The 27,789-nt window shown below is 54.8% G+C and overlaps 3 protein-coding genes and 4 non-coding genes across 13 annotated transcripts; 6 read left to right on the plus strand and 1 right to left on the minus strand.

The window, feature by feature from the left end:
• Positions 1 to 1,160: 1,160 nt before the first annotated feature.
• KLK1 (kallikrein 1) lies at positions 1,161 to 6,174 on the plus strand. Of its 2 annotated transcripts, XM_005898431.3 has the most exons (5): positions 1,161 to 1,223; positions 3,016 to 3,175; positions 4,851 to 5,137; positions 5,268 to 5,404; positions 5,956 to 6,174. In XM_005898431.3, the coding sequence occupies exons 1-5, from the start codon at positions 1,178 to 1,180 to the stop codon at positions 6,109 to 6,111; spliced, it is 786 nt and encodes a 261-aa protein (XP_005898493.1). In that variant the 5' UTR covers positions 1,161 to 1,177; the 3' UTR covers positions 6,112 to 6,174. The 2 variants fall into 2 exon arrangements, with proteins under 2 accessions (XP_005898493.1, XP_070243396.1); XM_070387295.1 differs by lacking the exons at positions 1,161 to 1,223; positions 3,016 to 3,175 and adding an exon at positions 4,178 to 4,665 and having other exon boundaries at positions 5,956 to 6,169.
• Positions 6,175 to 6,916: 742 nt separating this feature from the next.
• On the minus strand, positions 6,917 to 20,184 carry LOC138991744 (transmembrane protein 202-like). 6 transcript variants are annotated; one of them, XM_070387285.1, is made up of 6 exons: positions 19,932 to 20,184; positions 13,170 to 13,364; positions 10,623 to 10,823; positions 7,700 to 7,846; positions 7,251 to 7,481; positions 6,917 to 7,094 (listed from the first exon to the last, which is right to left on the minus strand). In XM_070387285.1, the coding sequence occupies exons 3-6, from the start codon at positions 10,738 to 10,740 to the stop codon at positions 6,925 to 6,927; spliced, it is 666 nt and encodes a 221-aa protein (XP_070243386.1). In that variant the 5' UTR covers positions 10,741 to 10,823; positions 13,170 to 13,364; positions 19,932 to 20,184; the 3' UTR covers positions 6,917 to 6,924. The 6 variants fall into 6 exon arrangements, with proteins under 6 accessions (XP_070243386.1, XP_070243385.1, XP_070243388.1 ...); XM_070387284.1 differs by lacking the exon at positions 13,170 to 13,364 and having other exon boundaries at positions 7,251 to 7,379; XM_070387287.1 differs by lacking the exon at positions 13,170 to 13,364 and having other exon boundaries at positions 7,312 to 7,481.
• A 437-nt stretch (positions 20,185 to 20,621) lies between these two features.
• Positions 20,622 to 27,760, plus strand: CUNH19orf48 (chromosome unknown C19orf48 homolog). Its single transcript, XM_005898432.3, has 5 exons — positions 20,622 to 20,687; positions 22,528 to 22,565; positions 23,981 to 24,019; positions 25,024 to 25,064; positions 25,489 to 27,760. The coding sequence occupies exon 5, from the start codon at positions 25,543 to 25,545 to the stop codon at positions 26,371 to 26,373; it is 831 nt and encodes a 276-aa protein (XP_005898494.1). The 5' UTR covers positions 20,622 to 20,687; positions 22,528 to 22,565; positions 23,981 to 24,019; positions 25,024 to 25,064; positions 25,489 to 25,542; the 3' UTR covers positions 26,374 to 27,760.
• On the plus strand, positions 22,368 to 22,458 carry LOC138991879 (small nucleolar RNA SNORD88). Its single transcript, XR_011467777.1, has one exon. It is a non-coding gene; the product is annotated as a small nucleolar RNA SNORD88 (small nucleolar RNA).
• On the plus strand, positions 23,803 to 23,896 carry LOC138991878 (small nucleolar RNA SNORD88). Its single transcript, XR_011467776.1, has one exon. It is a non-coding gene; the product is annotated as a small nucleolar RNA SNORD88 (small nucleolar RNA).
• On the plus strand, positions 24,844 to 24,937 carry LOC138991880 (small nucleolar RNA SNORD88). Its single transcript, XR_011467778.1, has one exon. It is a non-coding gene; the product is annotated as a small nucleolar RNA SNORD88 (small nucleolar RNA).
• LOC138991877 (small nucleolar RNA SNORD88) lies at positions 25,327 to 25,418 on the plus strand. The gene has a single exon (XR_011467775.1). It is a non-coding gene; the product is annotated as a small nucleolar RNA SNORD88 (small nucleolar RNA).
• Positions 27,761 to 27,789: the final 29 nt, after the last annotated feature.

Genomic DNA, 27,789 nt, shown 5'->3' on the forward strand with positions numbered 1-27,789 from the left:
TATTTGAATAGTCCCTGGCACTGAGAAAAGACTGTATTTCCGGACCCCAGTGCAAGGACGCAGTATACATGGGATAGTCGAGAATGACTTCCTTTTCTTCAAGATTGAGTTCTGGGCTTCCTGGTAGCCATGGCAAAAAGGCAAAGACTCTCCTTTCTGTAGGCAGGTTCCTGACATGCAGCAGAGGTTGGGCCCCCGTGAGCTGCTTTGAATCTAGTTCCTGACCCCCAAAATGTGATTTTTTCCCAAGGTCACCGAATGTTGGAGCACATGAACCTGCCTTCTGATACCTAAATATTTTATGGAGGGGAGGGTGGGTTGGAATTTGTGGAGAAAATCTCTTCACCCTGGAAGGCAGGTATTCCAGGATCTCTGGGATTTTGGAGGACATGACTTTGAGCATCCAGACTTGGGAAACCAGGAGGAGGTGGATAATGGAACACTCCCATTGTCTGGGGGTCGGGGGGACATTAGATTTTGAGATGCTGGGAAATTCACTCTGGAAACCATTGAAATGTCATAGTTCTGCATCTGGAGATGCCAGGATTTGGTGAGGGGTACCTAAGACTTTATTATGAAAGGAACAGTAGATTTAGGGACCTGGATTCCAAACCTGGGAATTCAAGAGTCAGGGCCTTCTGAAAGCCCAGACTTATATTCTAGAAGGTTGCTGGAACCTGAGATATTGGCATCTTTGGCTCCAAGAGGTTCAGGGAGAAAGGAATCAGAACCCCACTGCTGGTATTTGAGGGTGCATTGGGTCTTGGGGGTACATAGCCTTATGTGGGGTTAAGGTATCTGGGGCTTGATAGTGGAACTCAGTGGTTCCTCCACCATCCTGTTCCTGCCCCCACTCACCCCTCTCCCCCTCTGCTCACCGGCTCTGGCCCCACGAGCAAGCTCCAGGCCCTGCCCCGGCTGGCTTCTGGCCGCAGGAATGCTTCCAGCGCGATTGAGGGCCTGCAGAAGAACAGGTGCTCAGTGTCCCATCTGTTCCACAGCTCTCGGGGTGGGAGAAGGTTGTCCAGCCCCCAGGAAGCAGGGGCAGGGCTTGAGCCAGCATCTGGTTGCCAGCAGGGCAGGGGTGGAGCCCTGGGGAAGGGGAGGAGGGCTTTAAAAGCCTCCTTCGGGGAGGCTCCCCAGCTCCAAGCTCACCGCCTGCCTGTCCCTGGACACCATGTGGTTCCCGGTTCTGTGCCTTGCCCTGTCCCTGGCAGGGACCGGTGAGACAGTGGGGAAGATGGGGGAGGGTGGGGTTGGGCCCTGATTCTCCAGCTATCCCCCCATCCCCGCTCCGTAACTCCTTCCCCTCCCACCTGGCACCTCAGCCTTCACCCCTCCAACCCTGTCCAGCCCAGACCAGGATACCAGGCTCTTTCTTATCTCTCCCAGCCACACCCTAAAATCCAGCCTGTCACTCCTCACTGTCACCTTGCTCCCACCAGGTCCTTCCTCCCTCCTGGGAAACAAGCAGGGTTTCCTCCTCTTCCCCACTCAGATCCCCGCCCCCGTCCACTTTATAGGGTGGATCCCCGTCCATGTCTGTCTGTCTCTTCCAAGGAGCACCCCCAACCCCATCGGACGCTGGGACCCCAAGCCCCCGCTGCTCTCCCTAGTTCTCTATGGCCAGATGGTCTGGCTTTTGAATCCCCAAGTCCTACCACACCCTGGTGATTCTCCCCATCGAGCTGTCAGCTTCTCAACTGGCTCCTCCAGTCTTGCCATCTGATGCCCCCTAAGCTCCTCAAGATCCCCGAATTCCAACTAGATACCGATGCTTCTTCGAAAACAAACTTTCTGGTCTGTGACCAGGTGGGCCTCCCATCTGGTGTGGGAGGTTTTGGAAGTGTCTCTTCCTCCCCTCTTTGTTCCAGAATCTCCATCCCACACCCCCAGCCTTCTCCCCACCAGGAAAAATATCCGGAACGCACAACCACATGCCCCTTTCCATGTGGGATTTCCGTCCTCCCCCACAAGCCAGCTCTTCTCCAGCTGAACTCCTCCTACCCAGCTCTGGTTTTCTGGGACCCCCTGCCACCTCTTCAAGATCCCAACACACACCTTCTCAGCCCAGCTGTCCTGTCCCAAGATACCTCAACATCCGATTCTAAAACCTCCCCCATCAAATGAGTTCTGTGTCCCCACAGCTGCTTGGCCCTTGGCATGTCTTCCCCTTCGTTTCTATTCTGGCCCTGCCACCAGGAGAACCCCAGGTCCCCAGACCGTGAGCCCCATCCCAAGAGCCCCATCCCCATGAGAATCACCTGAATCCAGAATGACCACCATTCCACCTTCCCTCCTCCCGAGCTCCTTCCCAATCTGACCCCAACCCGGTTCCAGAGCTCTAACTCTTCTTAGATTGTCATTCCTGGTTTGCAGGACTCTGACCCTCACAGGACTTCTTTCCCAGTCTAATCCTTTCATTCACTCTTTGATCCAGAACCCCAGATTCTCCCAAATCTCCCAGCCCCAATCCAGGAGTCCCCAGATCCCTCCGATGCTCTTCTTGGCCCCTCTAACCTGAATCTGCAAATCTGCCTTCTTTCCAGAGCCCCAGTCAGCCCCTGCCCTAACCATTTCATCAGCCTTCGAGCCCTTTCATCCTCCGAACCCTTCCTCCCACAGCCTCAGACTCAGCCTCCTGGGGACTTTAATCCTCGGTTTCCCCTCCCAGAACCCAGAGCCTCCCTTCCTCCAAACCAAGAAACCAGGCCATCCAACCCCCACACCAGATGCCTGCTGTACACGCTGTCTTGTCATTCCCTCCCTAATCCCCGGGGTCAGCTCTGTGCTCTGCAGAGTCTCCACACCCAGGATCGGCCTCCAACACCACCCCACCACCCCAGGGATGGCCCCCAGAATTCCAGGCCCTTTGCACGGCCCCTGGCCCATGTCCTTAGGCCCACCCCCAGCTCTGGTCAGGCACTCCCACGGCCCTACAATCCCACAACTGGGACCCTTCGCCCCACTGTGTTGCCCACCCTCCCCACCTGACCCGGCGCACCCCCTCCGCAGGCGCTGTGTTCCCCATTCAGTCCCGGATCGTTGGAGGCCAGGAGTGTGAGAAGCATTCCCAGCCCTGGCAGGTGGCTATATACCACTTCAGCACCTTCCAGTGCGGGGGCGTCCTGGTGGCCCCCCAGTGGGTGCTCACAGCCGCTCACTGCAAGAGCGAGTGAGTAGGGGCAGGGGGTCTGAAGGGGGCCCCCGTGCACACAGGATTAAGCAGCCAGCACTGACCCTCGGGTGGGCTTCCCTGGTGGCTCAGATGGGAAAGAGTCTGCCCACAATGCCGGAGGCCTGGGTTCCATCCCTGGGTCGGGAAGATCCCCTGGAGAAGGGAGGGTCGGACACGACTGAGCAACTAACACACACACACACACACACACACACACACACACGCAGGCACTGTCCCCTCGGATAACCTCAGGGGAGGCTGGGGGCCTCAGGCAGAGACGGGGGTTGGAGGGGGTTGTGGTCCAGGGTCACAAGGCGAGAGAGGCAGGGCTGGGACTGGATGACCCCAGGGAAGCCTGCTCCACGGTCGTCTGGGTCTCTTGAGTCAGTCCTCCTAAGTGTCCCTCTGTCTTTCTACGTCTCCCTCTGTCCTGTCAGTCTCACTAACTGGTTCTGTGTGTCTGTAACGACGATTTATGTCTATCTCTCTCTCTCTCTTCTGTCTCCAGATCTCTGTCTCTCTCCCTGTCTCTGTCCATCTCAAGATCTTTGCTACCATCTTTATCACCCATGTGTCACCCTCCATCTCTCTGCCTTGCCCCCCATCTCTCTGTCTCTCCCTGTCTCTGTCTCTCTCTGTCTCTGTCTGTCTGTCTCTGTGTCTGTCTGTCTGTCTGTCTGCCTCTCTCTCTCGGTCCCTCTTCCACCACTACTGAGCACGCCTCCTCCCCAGAGAAACGGAAGAGACTGTCCCCATCCGTGTACAGAGGGTTGGCTCTAGGGGGACACAGAGAAGGGCTGGTGTCAGCTGGAGCTGGGGAGGCGGGGGCAGTGGAGGGAAGGAGGAAGAAGAGGGAGGGAGGGAGCTGGGGCAGGAAGGGGACGCCGACCTTGGGCCGGGGGCCAGGCCACCTGCCCGCTAGGGAACCAGCCCCTCCGCGGCAGCTGAGCTGGTCCCAGGCCCCGCCCCCTTCCGCCCCGCCCCGCCTCGCCCCCTCCCCCCTTTTCTCTGTCAAACTGACCCGCTCGCCTCCTCTGCCTCTGTTCCTCATTCTCTCTTCCTCCCTCCTCCTGTGGCCCCGTTTTCGCTCTCCTTGCTCCTTCCGTCTTTGCCCTCCCTTCCTCTTTTTTTTGGTCTATTTCTCACCGTCTCGTCTCTTCCTTATCTCCGATGTGCTCTGTCTCTCTGTCTCTCCCACCTCTTTCCCATCCCCTCTACTGTTCCAAGCTCTTTTTCACTCCGTTTCTTTGTCTGTGACTGTGACATTGTCACATTCTCTTATTTTTGCGCTCACTGTTCTCTGTGACTCTATCTTTCCTGTCTCTCTCTCCTTCGCCCCTCCTTTCCTGTTTCTCTTTGGACCCCTCCTCATGGTCTCCTGCTCCGTCTCCCTTTCCTCCCCCACTGCTTGCTTGTCAGTCCTGTCTGACTCTTTGGGACCCCATGGACTGTAGCCGCCAGGCTGCTCCGTCCGTTGAATTATCCAGGCAAGAATACTAGAATGGGTGGCCATTCCCTTCTCCAGGGGATCTTCCCGATCTAGGGATTGAACCCGGGTCTCTCGCATTGCAGGCAGGTTCTTTTACCGTCTGAGCCACCAGGGAAGCCCTTCCTCCGCCCCGCCCCCCCCCCCACCCCCACTCTCAAGGTCTCTATCCTCTCCTTCCCCCAGCAATTACCAGGTCTGGCTGGGTCGCCACAACCTGTTTGAGGACGAAGACACGGCCCAGTTCGCCGGTGTCAGTGAGGACTTCCCAAACCCAGGATTCAACCTGAGCCTCCTGGAAAACCACACCCGCCATCCAGGAGAGGACTACAGCCACGACCTCATGCTGCTCCGTCTGCAGGAGCCCGTCCAGCTAACACAGAACGTGCAGGTCCTGGGTCTGCCCACCAAGGAACCCCAACTGGGGACCACCTGCTACGCCTCCGGCTGGGGCAGCGTCAAGCCAGATGAGTGTATGCTGGCACCGCGGAGCCCGGGCACCGGGCACCGGGGTGGGCGGGAGGAGGGCGCTGGGGACCTGAACTCCAGAGTCTGAGGGAGGTGTGGGGTCTGGCCGCAGCCGCCTCTCTCCCTGGCCCGCAGTCTCTTATCCAGACGATCTCCAGTGTGTGGACCTCACCCTCCTGCCCAATGAGAAGTGTGCCACAGCCCACCCCCAGGAGGTGACAGAGTGGATGCTGTGTGCTGGACACCTGGAGGGCGGCAAGGACACCTGCGTGGTGAGCCAACCTGCACCCCGCCCCCACTCCGGGGCCTTCAAGTGCTGGGGGAGGGGGCTCAGATTCTGCGCTGGGGTTCAGAGCTAAGCAGGCATCTGTCTGCATCCTGCATCGCTTCGCAGCTGTAGCTCGCTGCCCCCTTTCCTTCCTGTATCCCCAACCTCCACACACATCAGAGTTCACCCGTTCCTCCCTCTGACACATATTTCCGGTCCAGTCAGAGAAAGCCTCGGGGAGAGATGAGCTTGAGGGTGGGAGGGTCCTGTAGGGTCCTTCTCCTCCTCCGCACTGACCTGCCTGCCGGGACCATCTTGCTCCTGAATCCTGCCCATCCCGGGCAGGCACATCGGCAGGACTCCAGCCACTGTCCCCTCTGTTGGAATCCGCGCTGATGTTCTTAAGGGAGTGGGCTCTGGAGACAACTATCTCTTTCTCCAGACATGGGGAGTTACTGTCTGGATCTGTGCACTCGCGTCTAAGTGCTAGAGCTCACCAGGCAAAACACTCAAGTCTTTGCTAACCTCTCTCACACTCTCCCCTTTGTGCTGTAGGGTGACTCAGGGGGCCCGCTTATCTGCGAGGGTATGTTGCAAGGAATCACGTCATGGGGCCACATCCCGTGTGGCACTCCCAATAAGCCCTCCGTCTACACCAAAGTGATTTTGTATCTGGATTGGATCAATAAGACCATGACTGACAACCCCTGAATGCCCCCGCCCTGTCCCTTACCCCTAGTAAAATCGAATATGCATCAAATTTGCATCAAGTCTTGGTGTCGTTTGGGCTTCCAGACGCTGGACACCTGGGAACTCGGGACCCATCCAGCCCGGACTAGAGCCTCCCTCCCCAGCCCTCCCGGACTCTTGGCGGGAGATTTGCAGTTATGAGCAGCGGGGAAAGGAAGGGTCAGAGAGGCAGGTGTAGACAAAAAGGCTCAGGCCCCAAAGGGCAAGGCAAGGACTCTGAGCCCCACTCTTCCTTGGAGGGAGAGCAGGAAACGGAGGCTCGGACTCTGAGAGAAGGAACCCACGTTTTATTAATGGCTGGGAAAGCCAGGAACGTGAAGGACGGTGGAAATGTAATTGCAAGCCACGCCCCCCCGGGGTAAGACCTGTTTCGCCGATGAGCGGGGCGACATCCAAGGCTGGGCAGTGTCATGCCGGTCCGGAGGGCCAGACTGGACGTTCTGGGGCGGTGCTAGCCCTCGGAGGGGTAGAAATGCCTATAATGGAGTGAGGCTTCGGGCCACCGCCAGTGAGAGCCGGACACCCGGGGGCGGGGCCTCGCCAGGCTCGGGGGCGGGGCCACACCGCTCGGGCCGCGCGCCGAACGCGAGTGGGCAGCGTCGGACTTCCGGGGTGGGGGCAGGGAGAGACTTGCTGGGCGGGAAGGCCAAGGTGAAAGGGGTGGCCCGGCACCTGGCGGCGGTTACTATCAGTGTCCTGAGAAGCTCGGGTGCAGCCGGCTTCAAGAGGCTTGGACGAGGCTGGAGGTGGGGGGTGGGGGCGGGGGGCAGGCTCTTAAACGGACAGGTCCTCGGCGTGCTTGGAGCCTGCGTCCGACGACAGCTGTTCGGATATGGACTTCCGGGTGTTCTGCAGCGAGGCCCACCGGCGGTAGCTCATCCGCCGTTCCGTGGAGGACGTCCCTTTGCCCCACATGCCCATGTAGTTTAAGTAGCTCAGGATTCCTGGGGGCGGGAGTGGAGCTGCTAGATGGCCCCCTAGGCCCCGGCCCTTCCCTGTAGGCTGACCTCCCGTGGGGTCCACCCCAATCCGGTCCGAGGCCCTGCCTGGTACGCTCGCCCGGGGCCCCACCCCCTGCCCTGCCGAGACCCCGCCCTCACCGGCCCACAGCATCAAGGCGCTGGCACCCCAGCTCAGGTAGGTGGTCACCAGGTAGGATACCTGTGGCCTCGGTTTGAGCATCTCGCAGTTGGCTATAAAGAGCGTCAGGCTGAGGAGAATCAGGAGCCCTGCACTGAGATGGGGCCAGAGATGGACACGAGGCTGGACAGGGACCCAGAGACCTCCAGAAAGAGAAGCGAGCCAGAGACATCCTCTCCCATCCTGCATGACTAGTGTGCCCGCGCGCGGGGACACACACATTCACGACAGAAAGATACCAGGAGTGGGGAAACAGGAAGAGAGTGAGGGATATAGTAGTTAGAACTGAGAAGCCTACAGCAAGGGGCAGGGGCGGGGGGACGCAGAGCTCAAGAGACATTCAGAGACCCAGCGGGACAGCAATTCTGGGACACGCCTCCCCGAAGCCTTTCCCCAGGGCGACACTTACCAGTGAAGGAGCTGAGGGTACTGAAGACGAGGTCAGTCTTGTTAAGACGGCGGAGTGCTGGCCGGAAGGAGAAGCCCATGGCCAGGAGGAGAACTAGAGCCAGGATCACGGCCAGGATCATGAAGCCCATGCTCATGTGGATGAGAACTGGGGGGAAAGGAGGTAATGCCCCAGACTCACCCCTACTCTCCAAGGTCACCCTCCAAAGTCATCCCCAACAGACACCCCTGAAGTTTAGCCACAGACATCCTCAGTATCGCCCCCAATGCCATCGCCAAAGTCACCTCCTAGAAACTCCATGATTCCCACCCTCACAAAGTCAACCCCATGTACCCATAAAGTCAACCCCAAATCATCCCCACTTTCTTTAAAAAGTGTGAATCGCTATGTTGTACACCTGAAACTTATATAATGTTGTAAGTAAACTATACCTCAGTTTTAAAACAAGTCATTCCCACTTGCACCCTCAAAGTTGTCCCAAATCACCCCCTTCCCCCAAAGTCAACCCCAGTCATTCTCATAATCAACTCCACACATACCTCTAAGATCACCCCACAGATGATCCCTGAGTCACCCCCACCCACATCCTCAAGTTCAGCCCACAGAATCATCTCTAGCATTTCTAGAATTATCCCCACAGACACCCCCAAAGTTACTCTGCTCATACTCCCAAAAGATTTCCCACAGCAGATCACGTTTATACCCTCAATACCAACCCTCCACTCCCAATAGCACCCTCGAAGTTACCCAGGACAACTCAGTCACATTAATCTGTAAAGTCACCCTACTTCTCTCCCACTCATACCCCAGGGTTCCCTAATGACCCCATTCACACCCCTAGGCCTCCCCAGATATACCAAGGTCACCCCTAGAGCCCCTCACAGACATTCTCCAAATAACCCCCCAAATGTCCCCCAGAGCACACACACAGATATACACACAAGGAAACTTCCAAATACTCTAAAATCAAAGTACCTAAAAGACATAATCACACTCAGTTTGAAACTGACATCCAGTTTTCATTTCAGCATGACAAGAGTTTTAGCCCCTTCTGAGAATTACATATCTTCCTTTTAGCCCTTTCCTACTTTACCTACTTTTGAACAGCGCAAGACTGTTTCATCCAAATGAGCTAAAACTCCATCTGCTTTGTTACTGGAAAACCGCATGTATATACAAAATAGAAATCGTGCTCTCGGGATCAATAACATAATCCTGGTTCAGTGTTTTTCACAACATACTCTGCCTTCTGGGATCACAGAAGTAGTCATGTAACTCAGGCTGAGTCAATCACAGTGCCCCAGTGACTTAGGCAGTGGTGATTGGCTCAAACATGGGCACATGGACCAAGGCCAACCAAACTCTTCCCTGGGACTTTTTCTAACTGAAACTGTCAGGTACCAGCTCTTTCCTCTCTAATCAAGAAGATTATCAGCTGGGAACTGCCTCAGACTTACATCCAGCCTCATGGAATCCAGCCAACCACAGAATGACATCGTCCTAACCACAATAAAATGGTTCAGGGAGAAGTGAGAAATCTCAGGGTAATAAATCTGGTCCTATGGGAGCCAATCCTGAGACCCTCAGAAGACAAGTTACTCTCTTTTCTCCATGGTTGTGTACAGGAAAAACAAAATGGGACCCCAGAAACTGCTGACAGCCCCACTGCCGCTGTACAGCACAGCTTGCCTGAGGGCCCAACACACAGGAAGCCTTCAAGGAGAGATGGCAAGAGACAGACACCTTTTGAGCACCTGGATCCAGCAGTACCTGAACCTGAACAATTTATGCCTATGGACTTTTCTGTAACTTGAAACGAGCTTGAGTTTGAGAGGTATAAGAGAAAGAAACATCCCAAGTAAGTAAGATCAATACTACATAATGTTCTGAAAGTTTTATGAGAACTTATTTGCGATCTGAAATGAAGGTAGGTGCATTGACTTGGGGCAGGGGTGGAAATCCTTATGATAATAAGAAACCTGGATGAAACACTTACTGTAATATGTGCCAGGTGCTATTCTAATTCTTTTGTGTGTTTTAACTCATGTATTCCTCAAACAGCCCACAAATAGGTACCAATATCACTGGCATTATAGACATGAAGAAGCCAAGCCACACAAGGGTAAAGAAATATGCCCAAGGTCACTCAGCTACCAAGTAGCTGAGCCAGGGTTCAAACTCAGGTGTTCTGGCTCCAGGGTCTGGGCTGACTCTGTGGTAATGCTCAAAAGCACTGGAAAAGCAGAGACCTATAAGGAAGCAAAATATTTCTGGGCTTCCCTGGTGGCTCAGCAGTAAACAATCTGCCTGCCAAATGCAAGAGACACAGGTTCGATCCCTGGTCTGGGAAGACTTCCACATGCCTCGGGGCAACTAAGCCCATGCACCACAACCACTGAGCCTGTGCTCTAGAGCCCAGGAGCTGCAACCCACATGCCCTAGAGCCTGTGCTCCACAACGAGAGGCCACCGCAGTGAGAAGCCCGTGTACCGCAACTAGAGGAAAGCCCACACAGCAATGAAGACCCAGCACAGCCAAAAACAAATTGTTATTAAAAAAAAATTCCTGAAGGAGCTAGAAGCCATCTTGTTTTCTTTTTAAAAAATAAAAATAAAAAGAGTGGGAGAGAGAATGATGGTGTCTTTAGCCATCTAATCATGAAGCAGATTGGGGTTTGGCCAAGTGTAGTACTCTTCTTCCCAAGCACAGTGCCACTCCCGTTGCCTCATAAGCCGCATACAACTCCAGGAAACTCCCTCCCAAGGCCTTCAGAGAATTTCCAGAGAGCCCCTCAAGAATCCTAAAGATTTCCCTGGCAATCAAGAACACCCAAAGAGGTTCCTCCAGAGGTTTTCTCTGTTGATCATCTCTAAAGACCACCACCCCATAGAGAGCCCCAAAGCCCGCCCCATCCCCCACTGACCCGTGACTTGGCGCAGGTCGGCACATGTATGCTTCTTGCAGTTGGTCCAGAAGCCCACGTAGCCGGTGTAGGCGCCGTGCAGGTAGGCCATACGCCCGTCCAGCACGCTGAGCAGCATCGCGGTTGCCAGGATGATGAAGACAAGACACCAGGCTCGCAGGACGAACTTGCGGTCCTCCTCCCATGAAGAGATCGGTTCCACTGGGGAAGAACAGAGTTCCTGGGGCCTGGCTCAGCCTGCACCACTGTTAAATCCTGGTTTCCACCTTCGAACACAACCATATCCCCCCGCCCGCCCACCCTCACCTTGCCTGTTACCCTGTACGCAGTTCCCTTCCACCCACAGCCATCTTCCCAACCCCACCCAAACCCCAATCCCAGCTGCATCCCCATCTCTGTTTCCTGTCCCACCCCAGCACCATCCACAACCCCATGCCATCTCCAGGATGCTCCCTGTCCTAAACCCCGAACACAACTCCATTCCCATCTCTGACCCTGACGGCGCAGGTCACCTCCCACCTACAACCCATCCTAAACCCAAATCTACTTGTTTTGTCTCCAGCCTCATCTGTTCCCTCATTCCCCAAATCTCAGCTCAATCTCTGCTCCCAACATCATCCCCTTATCTTCATCCCTGTCTCAGATCCCAAGCCAGGACACGGACAACTGTGACACGGGCTCCCAAGGGTGCTCACGAGGCCAAGACCCATGATGTCAAAAGAGTCCCCACCAGGGCTTCCCTGCTGGTCCAGTGGTGAAGAATCTGCCTTGCGATGCAGGGGACACCCATTCGATCCATGATCCAGGAAGATCCCACATGCCTCAGAGCAGCTAAGCCCGTGCGCCACAACCACTGGGCCTGTGCTCTAGAGCCAGGAGCCGCAACTGTGGAGTCCATGTGCTGCAATTACTGAAGCCCGAGCTCCACAAGAGACGCCACTGCAATGAGAAGCCTGCACGCTGCAACTAGAGAGTAGCTCCCACTTTCTGTAACTAGAGAAAGTCCTCGTGCAGCAATGAAGACCCGGCAGAGGCAAAAATAAAAGAGTGGACACGGGTGGTGCACCCAACAGTCACCAAGGGCTATGGGAAGAGACCCAGTCTTTGGCAAGATTCAGGGAAAGGTTAGGAGACAGAGAGGCAGAGGAGAAGTAAAGAGAGCAAGAAGACACGTAGAAATTGAGAATAAAGGGATGAAATTGATTTGTAGAAGGCCCTGGGGTAGGGGGAAGGGTGGGAACAGGCAGGGGGAAGGAATTAGAGATTCAGATCTCAGGCCCTCCAGAGACTGCAAGAATTGACCTCAGATGTGGCCCATGACCCAGCGCTGCCACCGCTGTGTCTAGCCCTGACCCCACCCTGGGCCCCTCTCCGATCCTGCTCTGCCTTCACCCTGACCATTCCTGATCCTCTTCCCCTAACCCTGCCCTGTCCTGACAGCTCTCTGACCCAGCTGTGACCCCATTCCTGACCCCACCCTGACCCAGTCCAAGCCCCCATGTCTCTCACGAGCAGCTAGAGTAGAACATGAGTCCATGGCCAACGTCCCAACCTCCTGGAACCCCTCCAACTGTCATGGAACCTCCCCCCAGCCTCAGCGCCAGGCCAGACTAAAGCTCCGAGGCTTGCCTGTGGACAGTGAGAGAGACCACGACTGACAGGAGAGGGGACAGAGAGATTCAGACCCTGAGGGACGGAGCAGGAGGCCCAGGAGAGACCAATGGGCTTCCAGGAGGACACAGTGATGGTTGGCAAAGGGGGATGAGGCGGTTGGCAGGGTGTTGAGTGCATCCAGGCACCGGCCTTGTCCCATATCTCCACATGGCCCAGAGGTCCCATTCTGGTCAACAGAGCACTCAGCCGGATTCCCTCCCGGCCGCTCCCAGCAACTCCCAAGGTGAGACCCAAAACCTTTCATCCAGCACCTTCAGGTCCTGGGTCAGTAACCAAGACTCTCAGTCCTCCCCCGAGACTCGCCGGGTCAGTATCCAAGAGCCCCTGCCTATCATCCACAGTCGCCGGGTCAGTATCCAAGACCCTCAGCCCAGCACCCTGACTCGTCGGGTCAGTATCCAAGAGCCGCTGCCCATCATCTACAACCGCCGGGTCAGTATCCAAGACCCTCAGCCCAGCACCCCGACTCGCCGGGTCAGTATCCAAGACCCTCAGCCCAGCACCCCAACTCGCCGGGTCAGTATCCAAGACCCTCAGCCCAGCACCCTGACTCGCCGGGTGAGTATCCAAGACCCTCAGCCCAGCACCCCGACTCGCCGGGTCAGTATCCAAGAGCCGCTGCCCATCATCCACAACCGTCGGGTCAGTATCCAAGATCCTCTATCTATCAACAGTCACCGATTCAGTATCGAGGACACGACGCCTGTCATCGGCTCTCACCGGGCCAGCATCCAAGACCCACTATCCATCACCTACAGCCGCCAGTTCCACCCCCGAGACGCTCCCCCAGTTTTCCAAAGTCGCCTCTTCAGCAGCCAAAACCCCCTGCTAACTACTCGCACCCCTCTGACCAACATAAAATCAGTGACCTACCACAGCCAACCAAGTGTCCAGGGTCCCAAGTTAAGTCTTCAAAGCTCCACGTCACCAGTCCGGGCCAGAGTCGACGTCCCCCTCTCAATTACTCACAGTCCCGAGGCCAGTATCAAAAGCGTCGAGTCAACTGTCTGGACCTCCCAGGAGACCATCAGAGACTCTTTGAGCAGCTCCCAAATCAGCCAGTCCACCCTGGAAAACAACGCTCAGAACTTACCATCGGCCTCCTTCGAGAACAATGCTGGCAGGTGAGAGGCAGGGGTGCAGGGAGTAGGGCGGCTTTGGGGTCCAGAGTTCTAGGAGGTGGGGTATCAGGCAAAAGTCAGGGACCAGGGAGGCACGGTCAGTATACAAGGTAGAGGTCGGACTTAGGGGTGGCAGGGATGAAGGCTGGCCCTGGATGGGGCACGGCATAGAGCCTGGACCTGTGATTCCACCCAGCGATTGGAAGGGGCGGTGGCAGCTCCTGGAAACTAGGATCTGGAGGCCAGGGAGCCTCAAGGCTGTTCCAGGGTGAGCAGGTCCTAGAGGGGGGACCTGGGGGATACAGGGCATGGAGAATGGACACAGAGAAGAGAGAGTCTGAACGTCAGATTGCCCAGGATTCTGACACGTGGACCTAGAAGCGGGGGTGGTCGGCTGGGCTGGCTGGCTGGACCCGATGCTGACCCTGGTGGTGCGCCGCCCACTGCAGGTATCTGGGCAAGTGTAGGCTCAGCCACTGTCAGCTGCCCATGGGCTGGTGGCTGCTGCACGAGGCCAAGAGGATCAGCCGCCAGCTGAACCTACTGCTGAGCCTGGCCAGCATAGTCATCATCGGTCTCATCTCTCTGGGCCAGCCCTGGATCCACTTCCAGGTGCCCCTGGCACCCCTGGGGGACCCTGGCTTCCGGACCATCCCCATCGACACCGTCTTCGTCGTCCGCTGCTCGGATATGGCCTGCCTGCACGAGTATGACCAGAATGCTTGTAAGGCCTGCCCTATACTCACTACTCCTGGGGCTCCTCTTTCCTCTTTGTTTCAGGGACACTCCCCGCCTTCCTGCCTCCCCAGGGTTGGTCCTCTCTGCCCTGGGTTGGTCCTCCTCCTCCCCATGGCGGGTCCTCCCTTTTCCCAGGAGGGTCCTCACTGCCTCAGAATCATCCTCACTGTCCCTTGCTCATTCTCACCTACGTGATACTCATCCTCATAGTTCTCACAACCTTAACATCTTACACCCTACCCCTAAGGAATCTGTCCACATCGCATCAAGTTGGTTCCTCAATGCCCACCCCTCTCATCACTGCCCAAAAACCTGTACTGACTGACCTGGAGGTGCATACCTTAATGCCGAAGGCATCTATCTGCCTCAGTCTCCCTTCTCTGGAGCCTAGTTTCAATTTTCTTACAATGCCGGCGGGGGGCGGGGGGCACAAAGAATTCTCAAGGGAGACGGCTTAACAATGCCCCTAGGCTCCCGGGAGACCTTCTCCCCGCCAGGCTTGGGGCCTGAGGGCCTATCCCAGTGTTCCTGCTTCTCTTCCTCCCCTAGACTTGCTGGACTTTGCCTGGGCCTTCCTCCTGGTCGCCAGCATTACCAACTTCATCCTCTGCATCATTCTAATAAACATCATCTTCTCCACCAGCTCCAACGTGCCCTTGCTGGACTTCTCCAATGTCATCATCACAGCCCTCACAGGCACGGCGCTGAGACCCTCCCCTGAGGAGCCAAGTCAGGAGCACCCAAAGCCCGTCCTGATACCCCAGCCCCTCCCCACCATGCTCCAGTCCCACCCCCGTCCTCGCCCTTCACCCCCCCACCCCAAGCCTGTCTCCCTCCACATCTCCACCCCATCTTAGGACAGATCAGTTTCCAACCCAACTTCTCCAGCCCCGACACCAGCCTCCACGTCACCTTCCGCCTCCACCACCAACACACCTCCAATTCATTCATATTCCCGTGCATGATGTCCGTTCTCGTCCCCACGCCCACTTCGACATTACCTTCTTTCCAGCCCCCAAACAATCCCTGTTACCATCTCCGACCCCTTTACAAACCTTGACACCAAAGCTCCATGCCTAACCCATCCTCAAGACTCATGCCAAATTCAACCCACCCCTGTCGCCTATGAGTCTCAACCTCCAACTCAAGCCCCATCCATCTCTGATCCCGTCTTCTTCATCCCCAACCTCAACTACCACCAGACCCTGATCACCTATGACTCTCACTCTCAGACTCAACTCAATGCATTCCCGCCCCCATCTTCTCACCTGTCTCCAATCCATCTCCATTCCCAACCCCAGCTCAACCTCATCCCCCCAAACCTCAGAGTCCATCCCACAAATATCCACTGTCCAATACTCAACCCCATGGTCAGTTTCAACTCCATCCCAGATCCTATTTCACCATCACCACCGCCACCACCAGCTCTGTGATTTTGTTCAAGCTAGGTCATGTTTCTGAGCCACAGTTTTCTCATCTGTAGGAGGGGGGTGAAATTCCCTACCACGTGGAGACACAGGGAGGACTGAATTAGAAAATGTCAGTACATGATGGCAGCTATTTAGCTTTGCACACAGCCTTGCCATGATAGTCCTCTCTCTTTTCCAAATAACTCAAAATCGATATTCTGATTAGAATAGTTTAGTTTTCCATTTGCGTGCCAAGTTCCGCTTTTTTCGAAAAGCGGTGGCGGGGGTGGAGAGGGGACTGGGGGGGGAGGGGCACTTTAATTTGGAAATGAAGAATATTGTGTTCCTGTCTCCTGTAATAATTGATCACAACAGTCTGTTGCATCAAAAGAACATTTTTGGAGAGTGATAGTAGGGGCAACAAGAGAGAACACCCAGCTTCCTGTTTTCTTGCTAGTAAAAGGTATTTTATCCAGTTTGTCCAGTAACTCTTCCTGATTGTTTAAGGAACAAAGTGTAGAAAACATCTCTGCTTTGTGTCATCTAAAGTAGGACATTTCTCTGTAAGAAAATCACATCTGGGACTTCCCCAGCTGTCCGGTGGTTAAGACTCCATGCTTTCAGCACAGGAAGAACGGGTTCTGATCCCTCATTGGGGAACTGAGATCCCGTGTGCCACTGAACGCAGCCAGAAAAAAACATTTTTTTTACCCACTCCCCCTTTTAATTAGATGGAAAGCACTTATCTCCTATATTATTTTTCAAAACCATAAAAATTACCCTGTGCTCCACTACAGGAGGGGAGGAAAAAGAGTCTTTTCCTTTTCACAAATTGTCTTTTTTTTGTTTTTTAAGATTTATTTATTTTTGACCTTGGTGGGTCCTGGCTGCTGCACATGGGCTTTCTCTGGCTGCAGTGAGTAGGCACTACTCTTCACTGATTGCAAGGCTTCTCCTTGCGGTGGCTTCTTAGCACGGGCTCCAGGGCGAGCAGTCTTCAGTAGTCGAGGCACGTGGGCTTAGCTGCCCCACAGCATGTGGGATCTTCCTGGAGCAGCATCGAACCCATTTCCTCTGGATTGGCAGGCGGATTCTTAACCACTGGGCCACCAGGGGAAGTTCACCAATTATCTTTAAATTCATGTCATTTCAAAATAAAATTAAAATATTCAGAATGATTAAGTTTCTTGTCCACTGCTTCAGAAGCCCAAAATTCAACACCCAATAGAGCAATGATAACCTCAGTTTTTGAGGACCCACTGTGTGCCAATCTCAATAACTCCTCATGACGACCCAAGGAGATGGGTCCTACGACTACTCCCATTTTACAGATGAGGGAAATGAGGCTCAGAGAGATGGGAGTGGCTGCCCTGAGGTGGGGGATACAGAAGCAAGAGCTCCAGTCTGCTAGCTCCAAAGCCTGTGGTTTTAGACGTCACCATCGCCCGGCTAAAGAGCCAAGCCTTGCCCTTACCCACGTCCTCCACCACGATACTGTCAGGAGCCTGCTTTCCTGCCTGTGAGCAGAGGTTCATGAAGGTGAAAGCGAGTGGGAAAATAAGGAGCAAGACCCTGGCAGCCACGCAGCTCTGGGGAGGGGTCCTGACACACGGGACGCCTGGCCTCCTAACACCTGTACTCATGCAGGGACCAGCATGATCCTGGGTATCCTGTTCTACCTGATGCAGGCCCGGGAATACCTGCAGGAAGGCATGACCTACAAACTGGGGTGCAGCTTCTACCTGGCATGGACCGGAGTCTTCTTCTTTGTGATGATTGGTCGGGGCCAGGGCAGGGTTGGGGTTTGGGGCTTGGGCATGGATTCCAGGATGCAGATGGGGACCGGGGTGGGATAGATTTGGGATGGGGGGGAGCTTGTGGACAAGGAGGACTGGACTGAGGAGGGAGATGGGGTTGGGGATGGGCATAGGGCTGGATGTAGGGGCAGGGTTGGGGTTTGGATTTGGGAATGGGTTGGGGACCGCATAGGGGTATGGGGCCAAGTTTGGGTTTAGACGTGAGTCTGGGGACGTGACAGGGAGCATAGCTGGGCTTGGAGAAGCGACTGGCATCAGGCTTGGGCTGGTGAACTCTGCGCCTCACCCTCTCTGCTCTCTTCCTTCCCCTAGGTTTCTTTTCCTATTTGAACTACATAAATTTCTGGTCCCTCCTGGCGAACCAGGCCATCTGGACTTAAGAAGTGGGAATGTCCCCACCCTCGAGTCTGCTCTGGCGGCTCCCTGTCGAGCAACCTGCCAGCCCTTCTCTCTAGCCCCCGACCCCCCACCAAGAGTCTTGTCCTTTTTTCAGTCCCCTCTGAAATCCCTCCAACTCAGATTAATGATGTGTATTTTCAAATAATCTGTACTTCTCACCCAGAACGTTTGTTTAGTTCAGTACCTTGTAAGCGGTCCCTGGAAATGCCACGCCTCCTCGGGGCCCTCTTGGGGAGAGGGATGGGTTGGGGAGGGACTTGGGGGAAAGAGACGGGAGAGGTTCCTGGCATACAGATGGTGCTCAAGCAATGTCTGTTGAACAGCTGACTCTCCCCAAGCTCTCTGGGCTTCATTCTTCACACTTGTGACCCCCTAACAATTTGCTCTTCCTGGCACCCACATTTCACCTCTTGCCCTTACCCCTTACAGCTCCTGCCATCACCCCTTACTTCTCTCCACACAAGTCTATTCCTTTAACTTAAAAAAATTTTTTTACAGTATCCCACTCCTTCCCTATTTATTTATTTTAAAGGCTGTTACATGTAGCCAGTTTTTGCAGATGGTTTGGGGGATAAAGACAGTACAGTTGTCCCTCGGTATCGGCAGGGAATTGGTTCCAAGACTCCCTTGGATACCAAACTCTGGGGATTCTCAAGTCCCTTATATAAAATTGCAGAGTGGATTTCCCTGGTGGCCCCATGGTCAAGAATCTGCCTGCCAATGCAGGGAACATGGGTTCAGTCCCAGGTCCAGGAAGTTTCCACGTGCCATAGGGCAACCAAGCCCATGTACCACAATTACTGAGCCCACACTCCAGAGCCCATGCTCCACAACAAGAAAAGCCACCACAATGAGAAGCCCCCGTACCACAGCTAGAGAGTAGCCCCTGCTCACTGCATCTAGAGAAAGTCCATGTGCAGCAATGAAGACCCAGCACAGCAATAAATTGATTTTAAAATTGTAGGGTATTTGCATATAAACTATGCACATCCTCTTGTACACTTTAAATCATCTGTAGGTTTACCTATAATATGTAATGTAACAGAAACGCTATGTAAACAGTTGCTGAGGCACACACCAAATTCAAGTTTTGTTTTTTGGAACTTTCTGGAACTATTTTTTTCCCCCAATTTTTCCACCTGAGATTGGTTTAAATGTGAAATCTGTGGACACAGAAAACCAACTGTACCTTAATCTAGTTAGAGTTTAGTCTACAGTACGTGCTCATTAAGTGTTGTTACAATAATTGTTCCTCTTGTCGCCCACAAAAGGCTTTCCGGTGTATTCATTTTTAACAAAAAGTGAGCTCAACTATGTGCAAGACACAGGGTCTATAGCCAACTGGACACAGATCCTAGTCTTTAAGGAATTGACAACTTTGCAGGGAGGAAAACCTCCCCTACCCTGCAAAACCCAAAAAGTGCCCACAAGTAGATATGTTAGGAGAGAAGAGCTATGAAGGGAAAGAACAGAGGGTCAGGGAGACCAGTCTGGAAAGGAGAGGGTCTGTTATATAGAGTGGACAAGCAGGGGCTCCATGCTAAGTTGACCTCTGAGCAGAAACAGGACTGAAGAGACAGAGCCATGGGGAATGATTGGGGGGAAAGAGTTCCAGGCAGAGGAGACCACAAAACCAAAGTTCCTGGGGTAGAAATGTCCTTGACAGGATCGAGAAAGACCAGGGAGGCCAATGTGCTGGTGGAGCCTGAGCAAGGAAGAGAGAGGAAGGAAAGATAAGGGCAGAAAGGGAACAGAGCCCAGGTCACTCTGGGCCATGTGGGCCACAGTGGGGACTTTGCATTCCTGAGTGAGGCAGAACCAGTGAAGGAAACGCTGTCACTTCTTTAACGTGCAGAGTTTAGGTCTCTGCCTTTTACTTCAGATCAGTCTCCTCACTAGACGGGAGAAAACCCCAGTGATCAGGGGAACCAGCTAAAGCGTGTTCTATTCACACAAGGGAATACTTAGCTACTGCTTAAGGAATGAGGTCACTGTGTACTGATGGGAAGAGACTACGTATGGGACAAACTGGAGTTTTTTGTTTGTTTTTTTTTAAAAAAAGCATCTTTACCCATAAAACGTGTGTGTGTGTGTGTGTGTGTGTGTGTGTGCGCGCGCGCACGTGTCCATAAAATAAAAGTCCACACCAACCTGTTGACATTGGCGACTGTACGCAGTAGGAGGATTGAAGTAGAGGTTTCATTTCATACGTTTAAAAAAAAAAAACTTTTACAATCATGTCAGTTGCAAGACACTCCTCAGATCTCCAACCATACCAAGAATCTAAGTTTCCAGGCGAGCCCGGGCCTCCAGCCCGCTCCTTCCTCGACCCAGGGCGGGGGCCAGCCTTCCAGCCTCCGCCTAGCCCCCTCCCCACCTCTCACTGCGCAGGCTCGGTCTCTAACTAGGCGCCACGCAGACGCTTTCCCGGAACGCCCCCTTGTCAATCTCCGCGCTGGCCCCGCCTCCCACCCTGCGGCTGGGACTGTCTGAGTAGGCCCCGCCCCCGCAGCCACAGCGCTCACCCCTGCCGCGCTGGCAATCCCAGCGGCGTCGCCTTCCGGCTCCGCCCACATTCAGGGAGGGGGCCGGAAGGCGCCTCTCGCCCATGGCCCGCCTCTCGTGCTGTTCACAGAATTGCCTGACTCTAATGCAGGATAACTGCCCCGAGTATTTGCTTGCTCCCATTTTCTCCGCCTCCTGGGCCAATGTCTCATCTCCTGTAGGAAGATTATTATTATTATTTCCTTCCTCAAGCACCAAAGTACAGTTTCTGACACCGGCGTCTGTGCTGGACACCTCGGGGCATGGCCCACCTGGCGCCGCGGGGCGGGCCGTGCGAGCGGCGCGCGCAATAAAGCAGAGCGCGCTGCGACTCGCACATGCGTTGCAGAGAGTGAGGTTTGGGTGAGGTTTCCCCTGTGGTTCCTGTTTGCGGGAGGGCGCGCGTTGGGGACTGGGTCACGCGTGTCGTGTGTGCCCGGGGCTGCAGCGGGGCGGGCACGCCGTGGCGGGGACGGTGTCAGGGCTTTCGTAAGCACTCGGCACCCGCACCTCGAGGCGATCCCTGAGTGTTCCCTTCCGGGCGGGCAGTGGCTCGCTCGGAGAGGGTGGTGGCTCCCTGGGGGCGCCCAGCGGGTGGAGGAGGAGTCCTGCTGCCGAAGCGAACGCGGATCCCCCGGGGCTGGCCCTCCTTTGCGCCGCAGTCTGGCTGCGCCGTGTCTGCTGCCCACGTTTCAGGGCTCCGCCATCTTGTCCATTTCTGGAGTTATTTTGCGGGGTGGGGAGATGTGGGGGAGGTGGGGAAGGTAGGTTTATGACAGTCTTTCTGCCTGGAGGTTTTCCACTCCAGTGTTAGCTTACACGTGCTTTCCTTAGGAAATCTGTATTCTGATTTCATGTGGCTGGCGTTTTGTGCCATGTACAACAGAGGCCGCGTGGGAGGTAGAGACAGGACCTCGAGGGTTGCCAAGGAAGGAGTGGGATCTCTTAAGTGAATTACTGGGTTCTCTTAAGTGAATTACTGGGTTGTGTCAGAACCAGAGGGGAGTAGTTGTCGGACAAAGCAAAGGGGGCCTTCGTTCACTTTCAGGAGTCATTCTGACACAGTCATTTAAATACCAGTTTTGTGCTCGCTCAGAACATCAGAGTTTTGTTAAGCGTTAGTTCTGGGCTAATGGGGCTTTCTGGATAGCGTTTTCCCAACTCCCGAGCAATACCACACCTCTTCCAAGGAGATTCAGCCCAGGAATAGCTAGCCGATTTTCTGTTTCCCTACCACAAGCCAGCAAGAATCTCCTCCAGCTTTGTTTCTCCTTTTAGAAAACAGTTAATTTTATCCTAATCGTTGCCTTGTCACAAGTGGAAGGCAGTTTCTCATCCATTCATCACTCCTTTGCTACTGTCCCATATATTCCCTTTTCAGGCCTTTTCGTTGTTAAAATCCCCAAACATACAGGGAAATAGACGCTTAACAGTACGTTTCGCCATGTTTGCTTTTTGTGTACTTCATGTTTTGGAAATAAATTTCTTGTTTCATCCAAAATCGTTAACACAGTGTCTCTCAAATAGCATTTTTTCTATTTAATGACAATGGTGTCATTGTCCTCAATGAGATTAAATCGTTCAGGAGGCCATCTCCTGTCTGCTTTGTGGTCATAGCTCCTGTCATTTCCAAAATGTCTTTCACTGTTTTGTTCAAAACTGGTTGTGTTTTAAGGATCTCTGGTGACTGCTTCTGCTGCTTGTACTTCAAGGTTTCTCTTTGCCTCCTTATACACCGCCCTCCACCCCCTGGACAGTTTCTTCCAAGGGATTTGCATCTTAGTAGTCACTGTTCAGGGTCGGTAGCCAGTAGAGTCAATGCTGGAAATCTGCAAAACTGGGTAAGGGGAGTAGTCAGCAGGTTCTCTCCACGTGGGTTTAGGACAGTCCTTTGTGGACCTGTGACACTGGGGAGGTGAAGGCATCTTGGTGTCACCACAGGGAAGGCTGTGGGCTTTTGTACCCTGTGGAGGACTTTTGTTTTCCAGTCTCTAGGCATTGGGTGACGGTGAGTGGCCTTGGGACCTGGTTGCAGAGGGACCCGGGCTCCCATGATGTCCAGCACTGGGCTCTGATTACCCCCTGAGGACGCAGTGCCCCCAGGACCTTTGACACCTGGGGATCTGAGGGGCCTTGGTTTTGATGTTCTCTGGATCCACCCCAACCCCCCCGCCCCCCTCACCAAATCCTTCCTGTGTTACAGGTGTGTCTTCAAGCTGAGGGGCCACCCACCCCACCTTGGTAAGAACCCTTGCTCCCAGTCCCTGACCCACCCAGATCTAAACTGTCTCACCCTCATTTGCGGTGACTTTGCATCAAACATCTCTGTGACCTAGTTTATCTGCCAGCAATCATGCAAAGCCCAACTGTCCTGTTCTTGGGCTTAGAGATGTTAGTCAAGTGATTGCTCTCCTGAGCCTCAGTTTCTGTGTCTGTAGAGTGGGTACAGTCCATCAGGAGCAGATGGGCCCTAGTCCTCTGCCCAGTTGGGTGGGGGATAGTGATGCCCCCTGCCTTCAAAGGTAGGGTTTGAATATAACAAGGAATATGGACTGCAGAAGGGGAAATATATAGTCTGTCCATGGTATCCATGGGGATTGGTTCCAGAGCCCCACAGATATGGAGGGCCCAGTGTAAGTTTTTGGGTTTCAGGGGGAAAGACTAATCCAAAGTCTGATTTTCAGACTCAGCAGAAAAGAAGCAGAAAGGCTGGAAGCACTATCATTGTCACATTGTAGGGTGGTGGTTGTGGGATTTGTAGACAGTGTACCTTTCAGCAGAGTTTAGGCAGCTTCCCATGAATCATGCATATGTAAACTGATACAGTTATCAAGTTTACCCTCAGTTTACACAATAGCCACTGTCAAAGAACATGGTTTATCTGGAGACTGTCTCAAAATGTTTCAAGTCTTGCAGAGTGTTTCACAATTGTTTCAACAGCTAAATCATCAAATAGGCATGGGTATGTGTGTTACTGGAAAACAAACAACTGTTCCCAGTTCTAGGAGGGTTCCCCCCCCCCCTCTATTCAATGAAGTCTGGGCCTAAATCTGTATTCCCACTAATAAGGTTGACTTGAAATTGATGGAAATAGATTACTTTCTAAATACATACTATGGAGAACTGGAAGTGTAGTCTCTGGGGAGGTTTAGATTCTTGCTGACAAGTACTTGAGGGGGTGAGAAGCTGTGTCCTCTGAAAGGTTAGCTCAGAATGGGGAACATTGGAGCACCTTTTTGGAAGGGCTCTTCTCTTCATCCAAAGTGGTGTGGGCCGAGAGGGAATTTCTGGGGAAGTGTGGAGTTGGGAGGATGCCACTTGGACAGGGATATGTGAAGGGGCTGAGAAGAGGAAGCCCTAAGGGATGTGTAACACCTGTAGATTTATGAGGCAGCAGAACTGGTGAGATGGAAGCGTTTTATTCTGCATCGGCCAGTCTGAGGACGGCGGGATTGGGGTGTGGGGTTTGAGGGCACTGGGACCCCCGTGATGGCCAGCACTGGGCTCTGATCTCCACTGAGGACACGGTGCACCCCGGGACCTTTGACACCCGGGGGTCTGAGGCGGGGTCCCACCTCTGGGGAGAGATGGAGGAGGGGGCGTGGTTGCTCCACACCCCACCAACCTCCAGCTCCCCAACCCCTTACTGTCTGCAGGTGGTTCCTCCAGGAGTTGAGCAGCCTGGCCACCCTTCGGTAAGTAAAGAAGAGACTCCCCTTGTTATTAATACTGTAATAATCATAATCCAATTTGCAACGGCATCAATTTGTTAATAAAATGTATAGAGTATGGTAATATTAATAAAGATGGATGCTGAGCACTTAGTCTGAGCCAGGCCGCATTTCTAAGCCCCAGAGTCATCCCGCCAATAACCTCATGATTTGAAATAGGTGCACTTTTGTCACTACTTCACAGCTGAGGCGGAGGCACATAAAGATTGCGATTTACCCATCCTCGGCTCCTTCTGGCCAGGAGGGGGCTTATTTCTGCAGCCCCCATCCACATTCAGGGGGACCGGGTGGTGGGGGCTTTCTCTGTCACCCCTCTTCCCTACAGTTGAGCATACAGGACCAAGGAGGTGGATTTTGATTCGTGGTTTTGCCACTTTTGACATTAGGGCACCTTCATGATGTGTCTGCAAGGATAGGGCTGGGGCGCGGTGTGTGTGTGTGTGCGCGTGCGTGCGCGTACGTGCTTGTGCGTGCTGTGGGCCGGCCTCCCCTGAGGTCCCAGGCCCCACCCTGCCTGGGCTCGTAGCTAATGCCTCAGCCAGTCCTAGGGATTGCCCAGGAGGTGGCAGAGCTAGGGGGTCCTTGAACAGTCAACCTTTGCAAGTCACCCTGAAAAGTAATGCATGCTCCCTGAATTCCTGTGGCATCCGCTGCAAAGATGGAGGGGTGGTGGTAAGAGGAAGTGGATGCAGGAAGGGCTGGGGTGAGGAACAGGCCAGCCTGGGGTGGGGGGTCGGGGGTTGGTTTGCAGAGAGATGTGCTCACTTGGTGCCGAAGGGGCCGTGTAGGGGACCTCCCATGATGTCTAGCACTGGGCTCTGATCTTCTCTGCAGACGTGGTGCTCCCCTGGGACCTTTGACACCCAGGGGTCTGAGGGTCCCGGGCTCTGGGCAGAGGTGGATAGGGATTGTGATTGCTGCACCCCACCAACCTCCTCTTCCCCACCCCCATGCCTTCCCGTCTGCAGGCAGTTGCTCCAGGAGTCCATCAGTTCCTTCAGCCCTCCCGGTAAGAACAAGTTAGTGGGTTGGCCAATGCCGTAATCGTATCGAACTTATCAAATGTAGAGATGGTGGTGGTGGTGGTGGTATCCGTACAGGCAGATGCTGAGCACTAAACTATGAACCAGGCACAGTGCTAGGCACTGAAGGCATTTAATCTTCACAGTAACCCCATGATGGGGGCACGGTGGGTGGTGTAAGGTATAAGGGGAACAGCTTGGGGTCTGCGGAGATATCCGGTATCCGGGCTCCTGAAGGGGCCGTGCTTGGGGCCCCTGTGATTTCCAGCACTGGGCTCTGATCTCCCGTGAAGACACGGTGCCCCCCCAGGACCTTTGACACCTGGGGATCTGAGGGGCTCCCCCTCTGGGGAGGGGTTGGGGGAGGGTGACTGTTTCCCTGCCCAACGCCCCTCCGTGCCCTTCCCGCAGCTCCAGCGGCCGCGCCCCTCGGCATTCTCGCTGGACCCCGCGCCTGGAACAGCCATGGCGGGGAGGGGCGACCGCTACTACACGTACACCGAGCTCCTGGCCATCGCGCGGCGCTTCCGGCAGAACCCCAACGAGCTCATGATCAGCTGGATCCTGCGGGTATATGACCAGGGTGGCCAGGCCCTGTCCCTGAATTCCGGGGAGCTGGCCCTGCTGGGCGACCTGACCGGCGACGCCGTCTTCAACTACCGCTGCAAGGCCCTGCGGGGCGACTGCAAGACGCTGCTGGCCTGGCTGCTGCTGGCCTGGCGCCAGCGCTGGGAGTCCTTCCTGCACTTCGAGGCCACCGAGCTGCCCTTCCGTCCCTGGACCACCATGGAGGAGGGCATCCAGCTGGTACGCGAGCTGGGCATGCTCGACTGGATCTACCGTGAGCCGCCGCTCCCCGAGCCCGCCCGGCTGGCGCCGGAGGACCTGCCCTTCACGCAGGGCCTGCAGCGGCGCCTGCTGACAGCCGCGCCCTCCGAGCTGCGGCTCTCGCTGGTCAGCCTGCTGGTCAAGGGCATGACGGTGCTGGAGGCAGTGATGGAGATCCAGACCATCGCCGACGTGGGCCTGCTCTGGCGCCAGAGCCAGCCGGGCCGCGCCAAGCTCATGCTGGGGCCAAACCCCACGCGCAAGGACCTCATGGGCTGGCTGCTGAGCCACGGCGTGCCCAAGGAACGCGTGGACAAGCAGCCCACCAAGGTCCTCCTGGAGCTGTACATCAAGGAGGCGAAGCGCAGCCGCGGCCACGCCCCCTACGGGCTAGGGGAGGAGCAGCCCCCGCCTCCCCCGTACTCTGACCAGGCATGTGGGGAGGAGCCACCGGTGCGCCACGACTAGGTGCCCCCTGTCCTCGGGACTGGGACCGGGACCTTGTAGGGGAGATGCAGAGCCTTGGCCGGAGTGTCCAAGGAGCCCCAAAGAGGGGTGGTGTCTGTGCCCCCGGCCACCCGTGGGCATCACCGGCCACTGCTGGAGGAAAACAGGTGGCTGGCTCTTGGCAGCTGCTGCTGGATGCAGGGAGAGAATCTGTTACATTTCCAGTCTGTTACACTTTAGCCCAGTGGGCATGGTGGGGTGGGTGTGCCTTCTGCCCCCACCACTCTGCCTCATGGCCCCCAGCCCCACCCCCCAGGCACTACAGGCCAAGTGGGAGACCCTGCCGCCCACACCATGAAAGCACTTTGAAGTTTGTTCCCTTTTTCTTAAAGTTGTTGTTTACTTTGGTTTTTTTTAATGCAATATTTTTTTTACTCTATGATCTTTAGCAGACAACACTTGTTTTTTAGCGGTGCTCGTTTCCCCCTTTGTGAAGGATTGTCTCTTAAAAGACTTTTTTTTTTTTTTTTCTTCTGCAATGACTTTATCTTAAAATGGAGTTTTGTCCTTTGCTCGCCTGCGAAGGGGACGGCCTGTCCCTTCCTGTTTCTCCAGCTGCGTGTGTGGCTGGAGGGTCTGTCACCTCCGGGCGAGGGGCACTGCGGCCAAGAATCCCAGCTTTGTGAGGATGGACAGCCCTAGCAGGTGGTACCACGCATCCATTAAAAAAAAAAAAAAACCCCGCGTGTCACTCCCTGTGAGCTGTGGTGTTTGGGTGCAGGGGTGAAGCTGGAGCCAGAACCTTCCCCTAGTGAGGCCAGGGGTTGGTTACGTGGTCTCCATTGACACCCCTCCCCCAGCTGTCTGCAGAGGAGAGCACCGGGCTCTTGGTAGGCCATGGGAGCTGCTCCAGCAGCAGGGTTAGGTGAATCATCTAGAGCTTTCCTTGGGTCTTCTATGGCTCTATGGGGCTTCCCTGGTGGCTCAGTGGTAAAGAATCTCCCTGCCAATAAAGAAGACACGGGCTCCATCCCTGGGTCAGGAACATCCCCCTGGAGGAAGAAATGGCAACCTGATCCAGGAAATCCCATGGACAGTGGAGCCTAGCCGACTACAGTCCATGGGATTGGACGTGACTGAGCACTCTCACACATGGATCCGTAAGCAAGAGACTATGTTCCTGTACCCCCTCCACCCCCCAAGACCATGGAGTGCAGACAGCATTCCTAACCCTTCCCTGAGGCCCTGTGACTGTCCTGGAACTCCAGGGGTGATGGTGGCCTGCATGCTCATGACCCGGGCAACCTGGAGGGCCCAGCTCCCCTGCCCCACGATGCTGGGCGGTGGGTAGTGCCAGGGAGGGTGTACTGGCCCCACTTGGGGCAGGCGGAGAATTTTCCTGTCTTATCTAGCTGTGAGGACCCAGCTGTTAACCTC

Source organism: Bos mutus, chromosome 18, assembly GCF_027580195.1.
Source record: "Bos mutus isolate GX-2022 chromosome 18, NWIPB_WYAK_1.1, whole genome shotgun sequence".
Classification (NCBI taxonomy): domain Eukaryota; kingdom Metazoa; phylum Chordata; class Mammalia; order Artiodactyla; family Bovidae; genus Bos; species Bos mutus.

Excerpts from the sequence above, each read along its gene's own strand:
- KLK1 (XM_005898431.3), top strand. The coding sequence starts at position 1,178 with ATGTGGTTCCCGGTTCTGTGCCTTGCCCTGTCCCTGGCAGGGACCG. Across the intron at positions 3,176-4,850 it reads GCCGCTCACTGCAAGAGCGA|CAATTACCAGGTCTGGCTGG; the intron begins GTGAGTAGGGGC and ends TCCTTCCCCCAG. Across the intron at positions 5,138-5,267 it reads CAGCGTCAAGCCAGATGAGT|TCTCTTATCCAGACGATCTC; the intron begins GTATGCTGGCAC and ends CCTGGCCCGCAG.
- LOC138991744 (XM_070387283.1), bottom strand. The coding sequence starts at position 19,983 with ATGAAACCTCTACTTCAATCCTCCTACTGCGTACAGTCGCCAATGTCA. Across the intron at positions 7,847-10,622 it reads CGACCTGCGCCAAGTCACGG|TTCTCATCCACATGAGCATG; the intron begins GTCAGTGGGGGA and ends CTTTCCCCCCAG. Across the intron at positions 7,482-7,699 it reads TACCCTCAGCTCCTTCACTG|TCATGCAGGATGGGAGAGGA; the intron begins GTAAGTGTCGCC and ends CGGGCACACTAG.
- CUNH19orf48 (XM_005898432.3), top strand. The coding sequence starts at position 25,543 with ATGGCGGGGAGGGGCGACCGCTACTACACGTACACCGAGCTCCTGGCC.